We start from the raw sequence: 13,716 nt of genomic DNA, 5'->3' as shown, positions 1-13,716 counted from the left end.
GCAGGGAGAGGGGACAGAGCACACTGGGGACTCGTTCTAGGCCCCATGGGGTCAAATTCTGCATGTGTTTCCCTGTGAACATGAGGTTCCCACGTTCTTCTCCTGGAGACTTCTCAGCAGCTCCCTCCTTCCAGATCAGGGTCTTTACAGGGGCCTGCGGTTCCTCTGTGACCCCCTTCTGAGATCCTGTGTCTCTGCAGCCCCAGAGGCTGGAGGCCGTCCTGTGCTGCTAGCTGGCCCAGCTGCCAGCCCAGACGACTGTCCCTGCTCAGAAACCGGGGCGGTGGGATTAGCAGGCGTGAGCTAAACCCGTGTTGCGGTGGCACTGGGCAGCTGCTTCACCGCTTACATAAACGGGTCCAGGAAGCTGAACTTGTTTTTGCTGGCAAGAACAACAACAAGCTGCAAGAGAGTTGAGAAATATGTGTCTCCGTGTGCGTGTTTTTCTCTGGTTATTGACATTTGCAAGTTTACTTGAAGAAGGAAAAAAGTAGAAAAACAAGAAAGCTGTCTGGGTTTCTGGCACCCAACCTTAGGTCTGGAAGGGGGAAGAGCCTCACTTCCCAGGGCCGTACTGCAAAGTTCCCAGGCTCGAGAGGTGTCGGCCATGGTGGGGGGCCCAGTGGCCCAGGGAGTGGGATTGCGTGAGCATTGGGCCGGGAGGTGTGGATTTGGTTGCCAGAGTTACTAGGACCTAAACTCTCTTCCCCTTGAGGAGTGAGAGGCGAGGGAGGTTATGGGAATTTCCCTCTCCTGGGGCTCTCTAGGGATAAGGAGATGCGTCTGTCTGAGGGCACTGGGATGCCCTGGCCATCATCCTTCTCCAAAAGTCATTGACTATTAGAATAATAAGTCCATAGATTAATTGTATTTTCAAGCTGGGCTGTTGTCTGAGATAAACAGACACAGACATGCTTCCTGCCCTCTGTGAGCTAGTGATTCAGAGTGATAAGATGCTTGACGGCAGGAACAGGAGCAGCAGGGAGCTTCAGCCTGTAGTCTGAACCCTCACCTCATAGAGAAGGTGAGTGGGGCTCTGTCAGGGGCTGTGATGTGCCCAAGGCTCATTGCAAGTCAGTGGCAAGACCAGGAATAGAACTCGAGTCTTCTGATAACACAGGGCTGCTTCCCCTATGTCAGGCTGCCTGTCACTCTTAGAGATGTGTTTTATGTTAAAGGACAAATCAAGACAAGAGTGTATCTTGGTGTCAGTCCAGCCCCACCCAGTTAGTTGTCAGTGACTAAACAAGACCAGACAGTTGAGGAGGAGATTTGGGGAGGTTTGTTTTCAGGAGGGGATACTTTGCTGCTCTCAGTCCCAAGTGAGGTGCTTTGGTCCTCTGCACAATCCCTTTTCGTAGGCAGCTGGGATGTAGGGTGCTGCCACCCTGCATCTGACATTGGCCTTGGTAAGAACAAAGGAGGCTCAACAGTCCTTCGCTGCCTCCTCCTCTCTGCTGCCTCTGGGATGCTTTGTGATGCACTAGGAGGCCAGGAAGGGGTGGGAGGCAGTGGGGGGGGGCAGGCACTGGTGATTGGAAGATTAACAGAAGGAGGAAGCACTGTTGGCTCCTGTCCTGGAGGCTGGGGTTGGAGGTGGGTGGGCACTGAGCCTGCACATACCTCTGCCTGCAGAGTCAGGTTTCTGATCCCCTTGGAGGACACCAGATACCTGCCCTCCCCGGGCCCTCACTTCTCAATGCCTTTCCATGCTGTTCCCTCTTTATACAATGCCATTCCCTGTAGTTCCACTTATCAAACTCCTACTCATGTCTCAAGACTCAACCCAAATATCTCTTCCATTGAATCCCTCTGTTTTTGAGTGTTCTACCCCTCCTCTTGGCTCCCTCAACATGTCAGGGACATTTACCTTAGGGCGGCCTGTGTTATAGGTAGTTTTAAGTTTTCCGTGGGGTTTTGTGGAGAGGAGTGTCAGTGCATAGTAGGTGTTCACCACTAACTGTCAGTTCTCTCTCCAGGATTAAGGTTTCTGGCCTTTTGCACTTGATGGTGCACAAAAAAATTCTTGAGTCTTAAGGAGGGGACGGGCATGGGCTTGCAATGCTGGCCTCAAATGGCTGAGCAATTGCTCAAGGGCAGATGCTAAACTGCATGCTGTGCTGAATGTCAGGGTGTGAAGGGCCAACCCTTCCCTCCCCACCTGGTCCCCTCACCTCCCAGAGTGGGAGTGTGAGAATGGCTGGGGCACATCTCTGGGGAACAGGATGTTCTCAGGAGCTCCCTCCTCGCCTGTTCCCCACTGTGTCTCTTCCCTTTGGCTCTTCCCCATAAGGGAGGCCTTCAGGAGGGCCCTGGCAGACTCCAGGGAGTAGACAAACAGGGCAGATAGGGAGGGACGGTGACCTTGTGTCCACCAGGAGATGAGGCCAGCATGGCTGAGGGCTAAGCGTGCAGCGTGCAGCGAAAGTGACAAAACAGAGAGCTGCAAGGGTTGGAGGGCAGAGCTGCAAGCGTGGGGGGTGAACGTTCTTTGACCTGGAAGGTGCCGTCAGAAGCTGCTTGTCCTGAAAACTTCACTCTCACCCCACCCCTATTTCCTGGTGTCCACTGCATTCTGCCCCACCTCCTCCCTCCCTAGGCATGATAACTTGGACAGATCCAGGCTATGTAGCTTCTTTGTCTTAAATATATATATATATATATATATATATACACATATGTATGTGTGTCTGTGTGTGTTCATTATAAGAGTAATACAAACAACTTATAGAAAATTGAAAAAAATACAGAAAGATGAAAGGAAGAGAAAGAAATTGCCTCTAGTCCCATCATTTGGAGAGGTGGGTGGAAGTACCAGGAGGGCATTCTATGAACATCACCTCTTCCTTTTCAAAGAGTTGCTCGGGCGGGGGTTCCCTGGTGGCCTAGTGGTTAGGATGCCCGGCTTTCACTGCCTTGGCCCAGGTTCAGTCCCTGGTTGGGGAACTGAGATCCCGCAAGCCGCGAGGTGCAGCCAAAAAAAAAGAGAGAGAGATGCCCAGGGCCTCCTACGCAGCCCCACGGTGTCACGGGCACTGACTCAGAGATTCGGGTCGGGAGGCAGAAGGGTGGGCGGCTGGGTAGGGGCAGCACTGCCCACTCTGACTGTAGCAAGGGTATTTTCTTGTGGTCTCTCCTCTCTGAGTGTTTGACTGTGATCATCCTGCATAGAATGCTTTTAAAAGCATAGTTAACACAGCATTGTTCACAGGTTCTAGAAGAAATGTATTTTGAAGAAGGGCAGGGACAGGCAATACTTGCCAATGGGTGTTTTATAATTAATCATTCCCCATTAAAAAAAAATAGTGACTCAGTTTTAAAGATTCAGAGAACCATTACTCAAGTTCTTTGGCAGAGGAAGTGGCCATTATGTTGCTCCTGAAGCTCTGCTTTAGTAGAAGAGAAAAAAAGTCTTTTTATTTGTGATTTCTCTGAGCTGCCCAAATCCTCTGGCCATTGTGGGTGAATTCAGGAACAGAACAGCCCCTGCTATTGTTCAAGCTGGTCACTAGCCACGGCAAGAGCTTCCATCTGAACTGGGGGTTAGGGAAGTGACCAGAGAAACATATTTCCTGGAACTGGCAAAGGCAGAAGCAGAAAAGAGAGTCCCTTCTGGCTCCAGGCTTAGAGTCTCTTTCCTCAGCTGTGACAAGCTGGCTCTTCTGGTCTCTAGCATAGGGCTTGCCCACTGCACCACACGAGGGGCACCACGTAGACCGCTGTGTCCTGTGTGACAGGGGCTCCTGGGAGTGTGCACTGTGGAGGCCCTGACCTTGTGGGTACCTCTTAGGCACCCTACATTAAACATTAATTAAGCACCTACTGAGTTCTCTGAGGAGTGCTAGTGGGAGTTCACAGCCTCATAGTCATGACTGGGGAGGGGGACGTATATATAGTTAAGGATGGTGCCATGTGGAAAGTGCCAAGGAAAGGATGAGCCTGCCATGGTCCTTGACCCCTGCTTGAACTTTCAGGCAACGCTGAGAATCTATTGTGTATTGGTGCCTTGTGAATTCCGACTTCCGCTTGTCAGCTGATGGAGGGATGTTGTAAGCACTGCACAGCGGGGCCACCCACCAGAAGACTGTCCTACTCTGACAGCGTCTCCATCTTTTTTTTTTTTGGCCTCACCATGCGGCTTTCGGGATCTTAGTTTACCGACCAGGGATCAAACCCGTGCTCCCTGCACTGGAAGCTCGGAGTCCTAACTATTGGACCGCCAGGGAATTCCCGACGGTGTCTCCGTCTTTGCTTCTACAATGTTGGTAATTTGTGCATGAACTTGACATCCATGTTAGGTTTTGTACTTATAGCTGCTTTATTAAGTGGAAAATGGAAAAGTGAAAGTATCGATATACTGATTCAAAGTGTCGATGTGTCTTCTAGACCTAACCTGATTCAGGCACAGATGTAATTCAGTATGTGGACTGGACATGGCAAGCCATAGCCACTGTCAGGTGCACATAAGACTTAAAAGGTTTGGACTGTGTGTCAATTATGAAGGAAAAGGACATGTGTGACCTGCACACACACCAGGACCAGCAATTCTACTCAGGAAAATTCTTGGGCAAATGCGCCAAGAGCCACCTTCGAGAAAGTTAATAGCACACTCTTTGATATAGCAAAACACTGGAAATGACCCAAAACCTCCCTCAGCAAGAGAATGATATAGTTGTCCAATGGAATATTACAAAGCAGTGAAAATGAATAACTATAGCTACATGAATCATGGAAACAATGAATGACAAAAACATGTCACAGGAAAAAAAAACATGTCGCAGAAAACTGTAATCTATTTACATAATTCTCAAATATCACACAGTTAAGAAAAATTTAGGGATCCATGAGTAGCGAAACTGAACCCATTTACAACAGAAGCTAACACAGTGTTGTGAAGCAATTATACTCCAATAAAGATCTATTAAAAAAAAAAAGTGAGGGAGCGATAAGTCCAAAATGTAACGCTGTATAAGCAGGGAGGCTGGGGGATGCAGAGCACAGAGGGAGCTTCAGAGACAATGATTGTGCTAGTGGTTTGGTTGGTAGGAGTTCGGGCGTGTTTCATGCTTCATAGCTTTCATGTACATTACATATATTAATTTGCGTGTGTTCAATATCATATAGTACATTTAAAAATGATACTTGAAATGCTGGAAATACATTACTGAAGATTATGTATGAAAGCTGTCCTGTAGTTAGGGCTTTTCATACCTCTTTTAAGCCCTCTGGGTGTGGAGGTACCCTCAGTGGACTTGGTCTCCTAGGGACTGGGATTTTGCTGGTGTTCAGGGGCGCCCTGTGTCCTCTGTCCCAGTTCTGCAGCAGTGAATGCGTCTTACATGTCTTGTCCTTGAGGGCAGGGTCTCTCTGCCACCTAACTCTGTCCTCTTCACTGGTGCCTGGCTCTGGGGACCTCCTCGAGATGCATGTACTCATGCATCTTGGCCCATGGTGGGGGAAAGTGAGGCAGAGGGGTCTAAGGAACCTGGCCACACTCGCTTCGCTGCAAGATGAGATTCAGCCATTTTTCTCACCCAAAGTCGAAGGCTCTGATAGTGAAGAGAAAGAAACCCTAGGTGACTGGCTGCTATGCTGCCCTTGCGCCTGTCCCTTACCTGCCAACCTCGGGGCAGAGGTTGCCAGGGTGGAGGACTCTGACTCCAAGTGATAAGGTGAGAAGGAAGATTGAAGGGAGTCTGTGTAGCCAGACAGAAGCTGCCGCTGTCCCTCTGATGCTCATGTCCCTGATCTCTGGACTGTGGCCGGCGGTTGATCTGGACAACCAGCCCCGCTGGCTGTGAGTGTTATCCTCCTGGGAGTCACTGAGCCTTATTCTCTCCTCTCCAACAGCTACCTTGGCGGGAGGAGGGACAGTCGGTTAAGCGTGAGATTAAAAACTCCTCCCAAGCAAGAAGGCTTTGCAGGTCGGGAGGACACTAGTGCTGGTCCTCCCAGCCCAGGAGCACAGGTGGGAGGTGAGGTCAGGTGCCCAGGCTGTTGCTGGGCCTTTCGGAAATCTTTGACCAGACTTATTGCTGCTGTTTGCTAATAAATGGCTACACATTTGGTTAGAAGGACCAAGTGTGCTTAACATGAAAACTTGCTGTTTTCCCTGGCTTCAGTTTCCTCAGCTGGCTAGACTGATTTAAATCTTAGATTCTGGGCTTCCCTGGTGGCCCAGTGGTTAAGAATCCATCTGCCGATGCAGGGGACATGGGTTCGTGCCCCGGTCCGGGAAGATCCCACATGCCGCGGAGCGGCTAGGCCCGTGAGCCATGGCCGCTGAGCCTGCACGTCTGGAGCCTGTGCTCTGCAAAGGGAGGGGCCACAACAGTGAGAGGCCCGCGTACCGCAAAAAAAAAAAAAAAAAAAAAAAAAAGAATCCGTCTGCCAATGCAGGCGGCATGGGTTCAAGCCCTGGCCCGGGAAGATCCCACATGCTGCGGAGCAACTAAGCCCGTGCGCCACAACTATTGAGCCTGCGCTCTAGAGCCCGCGAGCCACAACTACTGAAGCCCGCGCGCCTAGAGCTCGTGCCCTGCAACAAGAGAAGCCATCGCAATGAGGAACCCGCGCAACGCAATGAAGAGTTAGCTCCCGATCGCCACAACTAGAGAAAGCCCGGGTGCAGCAACGAAGACCCAACGCAGCCAAAAATAAATAAATAAATAAATTTATTAAAAAACCAAAATCTTAGATTCTATGAATCTATTTAACCTATACTAAAAGAAAGTTTACTTGTATCTTTAATATCCTTTCCTTGAGTAGCATAATATTTTTCAGGGATGGGGACTGCATTTGTTCTCTTTTACTTTCCAATTTGGTCCCTAGAATAAACATAGCATTACCCTAAGTGGTTTAATAGATAGGTGTAGGGTTCTGGAGGGAGCACCGAACAGAGTTGGAAGACCTGGTTCGCCTCTCAGCTGTGTAGCTAAGTTATTGGTGATCTTGGGCAAGTCTCCTGATTCCTCTGTGCCTCAGTTATTACCTGTGAAATGGAGACCCCGGGATTCTGAGACTTCCTGTGTACTCATGCATCTTGTGAGTCCCACTGGGTACCTGGCATTCATTCCTGTGTGTATACGTTCATTTATACATTCATCAAGTGCTCAGTGGGCCACCGCCGTGTGCCAGGCAATGATCTAGGCACTGAAATATGACAGAGAACAAAACAGGGTGCCTACTCTTGTGGCACTTGGGGTCCTGAAGTGAAGATGGATATGGAATTGGTAATTATACGGCAGTGTGTGACGGGTGACATGGTGGGGAAGGTAGAATGGGGGCCTAATGCAGCTGAGGAGATAGGGAAGGCCTCTGGGGAAGGGACATTTAGGCTGAGACCTGCAACAGGAGGAAGTTGTGTGGGGATGGGGTGGGGGGACTGTGCTTCCTCTAAGGCTGATCGGGGAGAGAAGAGGCCTCAGAGGTCAGCAGGGGGCAAGTGGTGGAAAGCCCTGTGGGCCAGGCCTCTGAACTTGGACTTTGTGCTGTGGACAGCGGTAGGCCCTTGAAGGGGTTTCTATTCAAAGGAGTGGGGTGGCCAGAGAGCCGCTTTGGAAGGCTCCCGGGGGCAGCTGGGTGGAGAGGGCCAAGACTGGGGCTGGGAGGCCACAGGGAGGCCATTGCCGTAACCCAGGAAGAGGTGATGTGATGGTGGCCCGGGCCAATGGATGGACTTGAGAGATGTTTAGCACTAGAGCCTTTTGTGGCTTCCCGAATCGGATGAAGTCCCTTTGTCAGGTTGCTGTGGGCTTACCCAGTGTCTTCTCCCCCTGCAGAGGTGGCAACCGATGTGCTGACCAGCCTGCCAGGGGCCAGCGTTACCCTGACCTGCCCAGGTGGGGAAGCGGGGGACAATGCCACCGTTCACTGGGTGCTCAGGAATCAGGTCACAGGTTCACGCCAAGGCAGATGGGCTGGCGTGGGAAGGAGGCTGCTTCTGAGGTCTGTGCTGCTCAGCGACTCTGGAAACTATTCGTGCTACGAGGACGGCCGCCCAGCTGGAAGTGTGCGTTTGCTGGTGGATGGTGAGTTGTGTCCTCAGAGCTCCCAGAGACGGCTCCCAGCACTGCTCTGCGCATTCCAGAGAGAGATTCCCTGCTTGACCCTTTAAATTCCTGTTATTTCCCTGGCCCAAGCATTTCGGGGAAAGGCCCAGTGACATTTGCCAGCGAGATTGGTAGAGCTTCCAGCTGGGTGGGGGCATCTGGCTGATGGAGATGCCGTCCAGCTGGCCTTGCTGTGTGGTTAGGGCTTGGGGGGTCGAGGGCAAGGGGCCTGGGTTCGAATCCTCCTCCTTCACGGCTTAACTTCTCTGCCCTTCAGTTCCCTTGTTAGTAAAATAAGGTTGATGTTATTAACTTACTTCAGGGTTGTTGTAAAGATTAAATATGGTGTTAAAAGCTCTGCATAGCACATAGTAAGCTCTCAAATGAACTATTCTTATTGTTAGAGTTAGTAGGTTCCTAACTCCTTTGCATCTCATAAGACATCCTATAGTCAGATGCCCTGTGTGCCAGGCCCTGTGCTGAGGGACGTTCTTCCTTGGTGTCTCATACCATCTTCCCAATGTCCCAGTGAGAGGCAGCAGTATTACGGTGACTATTTTATCATCATTTAACTTTATCGTAGAAAACTGAAGAGAGGTTGGGACTTGCCCAAGGCCACACCACCAGACCTGTGGGACCCCATAGCCCCAACATTTTTTTTTTTCCGGTACACGGGCCTCTCACTGCTGTGGCCTCTCCCGTTGCGGAGCACAGGCTCCGGGCGTGCAGGCTCAGTGGCCATGGCTCACGGGCCCAGCCGCTCCGCGGCATGTGGGATCCTCCCGGACCGGGGCACGAACCCGTGTCCCCTGCATCGGCAGGCGGACTCTCAACCACTGCGCCACCAGGGAAGCCCCATAGCCCCAACTTTTGGTGCCAGTCTTGCTCCCCTTTAGGCAAGTTGGCCCCCAGGCACCTCCCCTCACTTGCCCCACCTCCTAGCCTGACATGAGGACTTTGGCATCCTTTGATTTCCCGAGCACAGTTAGATCTGTGCGTGGCTGTTTGGCTGTGGTACGGGCTGGTGCCAGGGTCGGGGGAGGGCGCTGAGTCAAGGGCTCCCCCAGACGGGTGGTGAGGTGTGCTGCCTCCTCAGCCTCTGTGCTCTCCTTCCAGTTCCCCCCGAGGAGCCCCAGCTTTCCTGCTTCCGGAGGAGCCCCCTCAGCAACGTGGGTTGTGAGTGGAGTCCTCGGAGTCCCCCGTCCCCGACCACAAAGGCCGTGTTATTGGTGAGGAAGTTGTAAGTATCTTGGGCTGGGCTGTGTGTCTGCCTTCTCCATCCTTCCTGACTGAGGCCCTGGGAGTGGTGGCGGCTCTCAGAGGAGCCCAATGGGACTGGCTGGCCAGTGATTCCAAAATGTTATTGGAAAGTAAGTAAGTACTTTGGACCGAGGAGAAGGGAATGAAGGAGGGAGCTGAGACTTCGCCACCAGTGCTCAGTGCTGGTCACTGTGCTACAATATTTGTCCTATTAACCCACACAATAGCGAGGGTGGGGTGGGGGGGTGGGTGTTGTTTTTCTCGTTAACAGATGGAGAAACTGCATCACAGAGATTGGTTAACTTGTTTAAGGTCATCTAGCTAGTAAGTAGCTCTGCCCGGAATCAAACCCCAGCCTGATTTCATTCAAAATACAAAGGTTTTGGGCGTTGCTCTTAAAGAAGATGCAGATGTCCTGGGAGGGGAAGGGCAGCTGTGATCAGTGTCCTGATTGTGAGCTTATCAGGCTTTTCCCATTTTAATGGCAGCTGAGAGGAAGTGGTGATAGAGTGGGGAGAGGGAGCTGGGGGCAGTGGGGCAGGAAGTCACACCTGCCTGGGGGTCCCTGTGGCACAAAGTGAGGGGACCTGGGATGAGTTCAGGCACAGATGGAAGGGGGAAGGTTACATCTCTGCAGTTTTCTGTCTCCATCCCAGAGCCAAGGTCTCCGTAGTCCAGATGTTTGTTTACCACTGAGTTTGAGCTGGCAATCATTAGAGTATCAAAAAATCCGAGCAGGGACGGACGTCATCTGGGTGTTTTGGTTTCCACTTGCGTCTGTCTCCAGAGAGTCACCTGGTGGTGATATTTATGCTTTGGTCTCTGCACAGGGACATGTATAGGTTGCCCATCTGCACATGATGCAGATGCCATTAGGACTGATGGTTCACACTCCAAGTAGAGGAAGGTCAGAAATCTCCACAGCCCGAAGCTGAGTTGGGATATAATTCTGTGGCACCAGGAAGGCATTCCTCCGTAAATGGGATGTTCTGTACAGTGGCCGGCAGCTGCCCAGCCCGCCCCCGGGAAGGCTTTATTCAGTTGACACTTGGACTAGAGTAATTTGTGTGTTGACAGTAAGAATGAGAGAGGGCAGGGCATTTAAGCTCACAGCCTCCTCCTGCCAGCAGCTTGGGCGTGTCCATCCTCCTCCTGGGCTGTCTACCCTGAACTGAGGAAGGGGGAATGGGGAGCCACTGTGAGAGCCTTGGGGCCTCCAGAACCCACTCAGGCCCATCCTGGGACTGCGGGGGTGAAACCGGCCCCTGGAAAGAGGTTTTGTATGTTCTGCTCTTTTGCTCGTGTGTGTGCCCGCAGTCATACCCTCGCCCCACTGCGCTTGCTCGCTTGTTCTCTCCCTAAGTGTTTGGCGAGTTCGGCGTCTGCCGTGGGCTGGGTGCTGTACTAGGCTGAGGGAGAGGCACAAGGCAAACAGGACTGGGCCCCTGTCCTCAAGCCCCACGGGGGTACCCACCTGTAAGCAGACGGCCCCACCTTCTCAGTGTTAGGTGGGATGGATGCCTGAGTGACGGTGGAGGGAGGGAGGGAGGCCCTAACTCAGACTGGGAAGGTGGGGGCAGGCTTCCCAGAAGGAAAGTCTGTGCTGGGCCTGGGGTTAAAACTCAAATCAGGGGTTGATGGGTGATTTGTCACTGAGGCGGCAGGGTGAGTGGCTGCCCTGGACTCACATGCCCACACATGTCACAAGTTGGTGAAGTCTCAGGCTTCCAGGCCAGGTGGGACAGTGTCTGACTCACCTCTAATATCTTCATCACCCAGGATTCCTTTCTGGGCTCACTGCCGGAAACGCTGCCACCTCTTTGCAAACCCTTCCAGCACTTCGAGGTTCTGGGATGGCATTCTACTGGCTGTCCTAGTCCTCTGAGGGCAGGTCTTTTCTGTTAGTGTCTTGAGACCAGGGTGGGGCCTCTTGATTCCTTTCTGCATCCCCTGCAGTGCCAAGAGCCCAGGACCTGTCAGGGAGCCCGAACGCACTACCTCTCTGATGCCACGGTAATTGAGCGCGCCCTCTAGTTCAGCCCCTTAGACTGCCATGCCAGATGCTAAGCTAGATGTTTTACAATCATTTATGAATTAATCCTAAGAAACCCCTGTGAGGTGGGTACTGTTAATATTCCCATTTTCGAATGAGAAAACAGAGGCTTGGAGAGGTTGGATAATTTACTCAAAATCCCCAGTGCTACTCAGTGTGAAGTGGAGATTAAAACCCCCAGGGACGGGACTTCCCTGGTGGCGCAGTGGTTAAGAATCTGCCTGCCAATGCGGGGGACACGGGTTCGAGCCCTGGCCCGGGAAGATCCCACATGCCGCGGAGCGGCTAAGCCCCTGTGCCACAACTATTGAGCAACCCCCGCTCCCCATAACTAGGGGAAGCCCGCACACAGCAACGAGGACCCAATGCAGCCAAAGATAAATAAATAAAAATAAACAACAACAACAAAAAAAAACCGGGGTCAGACAGCAGAGCCTGAGCTCCTAACCCCTGCCCTTTCTTCTCTCCTGTCCTGAGTAAGTGCAGCAACTGATAGCGAGCCCCGCCCTTGTTTTGTGTCTGCAGTCCGGTGAAAGACTTCCAGGAGCCGTGCCAGTACTCCCAGGAGTCGCAGCAGTTCTCCTGCCAGTTGGCAGTCCCAGAGGGAGACAACTCTTTGTACGTCGTGTCCCTGTGTGTCTCCAACAGTGCTGGGAGCCAGTCCAGCAGACCCCAAACATTTGAGGGTTATGGAATCCGTAAGTAAGCTCTTCAGGCCTCCATCTCCCCTCCAACTGTTTCCTTTTTTTTGATTTAATGTTCCTCATGGACTTCTTGGAGGGGACGGTGAGGGGTTTGGTGAGCTGGTGCCTTTTGGGCTTTAGTTTTTTTTTTTTTAATAAATTTATTTATTCATTTATTTATTTTTGGCTGTGTTGGGTCTTTGTTGCTGTACATGGGCTTTCTCTAGTTGTGGGGTGAGCAACGGGTACTCTTCGTTGCGGTGGGTGGGCTTCTCATTGCGGTGGCTTCTCTAGTTGCGGAGCACGGGCTCTAGGTGCGCGGGCTTCAGTAGTTGTGGCACGTGGGCTCAGTAGTTGTGGCACACAGGCTCAGTAGTTGTGGCACTCTGTGGCATGTGGGATCTTCCCGGACCAGGGCTCGAACCCGTATCCCCTGCATTGGCAGGCAGATTCTTAACCTCTGCGCCACCGGGGAAGCCCTTGGGATACTTGCCAGAGGTCTGATTGTGGCAGGCGAGCACCCTGTCAGGGTGTGCCTGGGGAAGTGGTCTGGGGCTGGAGGTGGGGTCCTGCCTGCTGGGGACTTGCAGTCTTCATGGGTCTCTCCTTGGCACCAAACTTGCTGCCGCATAGGAGCTGTGCTCCCTTTTCCCACAGTGCAGCCTGACCCACCCGTCAATGTCACGGTCACCGCCGTGGACAGAAACCCCCGCTGGCTCAGCGTCACCTGGCAAGACCCCCCTTCCTGGAACTCATATTTCTACAGGTTACAGTTTGAGCTCCGATACCGGGCTGAACGATCAAAGACATTCACAATGTGGATGGTAAATTTTTCTTTTACTTCTGGACAGAAAAGAGCCCCTAGATACTCAGGAGTAGTAGAAAGGGTACTAGAAAGAAAAAAATGAGTTCTGGGTCCTGGTCAGCCACTCACTACCTGCATGGCCTTGAGTAAGTCTCTGAACCCTTCTGAGCCTTGGCTGCCTCATTTATAAAATGGGAATAATAATGCCAGGCCAGTCTCCTCTTTGCAGGCCAGTTTGTGAGATCGAGTGTGAGCTGGGAAGAGAGATGGGCTGCCTGCAAGTCAAGGGTGTGGCTTGCAAGATTCTGTGTTACATGGGGGCAGGGGCTGTGACTTACAGCTTCTGCACCAGTTGGCCCAGACGGCAACCCCACCTGGCTCTGAGCCTCCAGGGTGGTGTGAGCCTTTGGAGCATCTCTGCCCAGCTGAGTCATCCACCGGACCCAAGAGGGAGCAGCTGAAGGGCTGGGGTTGTCCCAGGACTCCCGTGTCCCTGTGGAGCCGCTTAACCTGGTGCCACCCAGGCCCCACCCCAGAGTCACCTGCGCCTCTCGCCCTCAGGTCAAGGAGCTCCAGTATCACTGCATCATCCACGACGCCTGGAGTGGCATGAAGCATGTGGTGCAGCTTCGGGCCCAGGAGGAGTTTGGGCATGGCTTATGGAGTGAGTGGAGCCAGGAGGTCACGGGCGTCCCTTGGACAGGTATGTGAGAAATGCGGAAGGGATGTTTCAGCTTTGTTACTGTATCAATTATCTGTTGCTATGTAACAAGTCACCCCCAAACTCATGGTAAAAAAGCAACCATTCATCTGCTCAATTCGTTGAAAATCAGTCAGCTGGGCAGCTCTTGTGCAGGTTTTGCC

At 52.2% G+C, this 13,716-nt stretch overlaps 1 protein-coding gene across 2 annotated transcripts in view; it reads left to right on the top strand.

Annotated features, from left to right (window-relative positions):
• IL6R (interleukin 6 receptor) overlaps window positions 1-13,716 on the top strand; it is a 50,643-nt gene that overhangs the window by 11,075 nt on the left and 25,852 nt on the right. The window contains exons 2-7 of one of the 2 annotated variants that reach the window (XM_060137693.1): window positions 7,782-8,030; window positions 9,168-9,291; window positions 11,268-11,324; window positions 11,890-12,062; window positions 12,705-12,871; window positions 13,414-13,555. In XM_060137693.1, coding sequence (XP_059993676.1) covers window positions 7,782-8,030; window positions 9,168-9,291; window positions 11,268-11,324; window positions 11,890-12,062; window positions 12,705-12,871; window positions 13,414-13,555 — 912 coding nt within the window. The remainder of the gene's footprint in view (window positions 1-7,781; window positions 8,031-9,167; window positions 9,292-11,267; window positions 11,325-11,889; window positions 12,063-12,704; window positions 12,872-13,413; window positions 13,556-13,716) is intronic. The other variant, XM_060137686.1, reaches the window with a different exon arrangement.

This window comes from Lagenorhynchus albirostris, chromosome 2 (genome assembly GCF_949774975.1).
Source record: "Lagenorhynchus albirostris chromosome 2, mLagAlb1.1, whole genome shotgun sequence".
Classification (NCBI taxonomy): domain Eukaryota; kingdom Metazoa; phylum Chordata; class Mammalia; order Artiodactyla; family Delphinidae; genus Lagenorhynchus; species Lagenorhynchus albirostris.
This window is presented reverse-complemented; position numbering and strand designations above follow the sequence as displayed.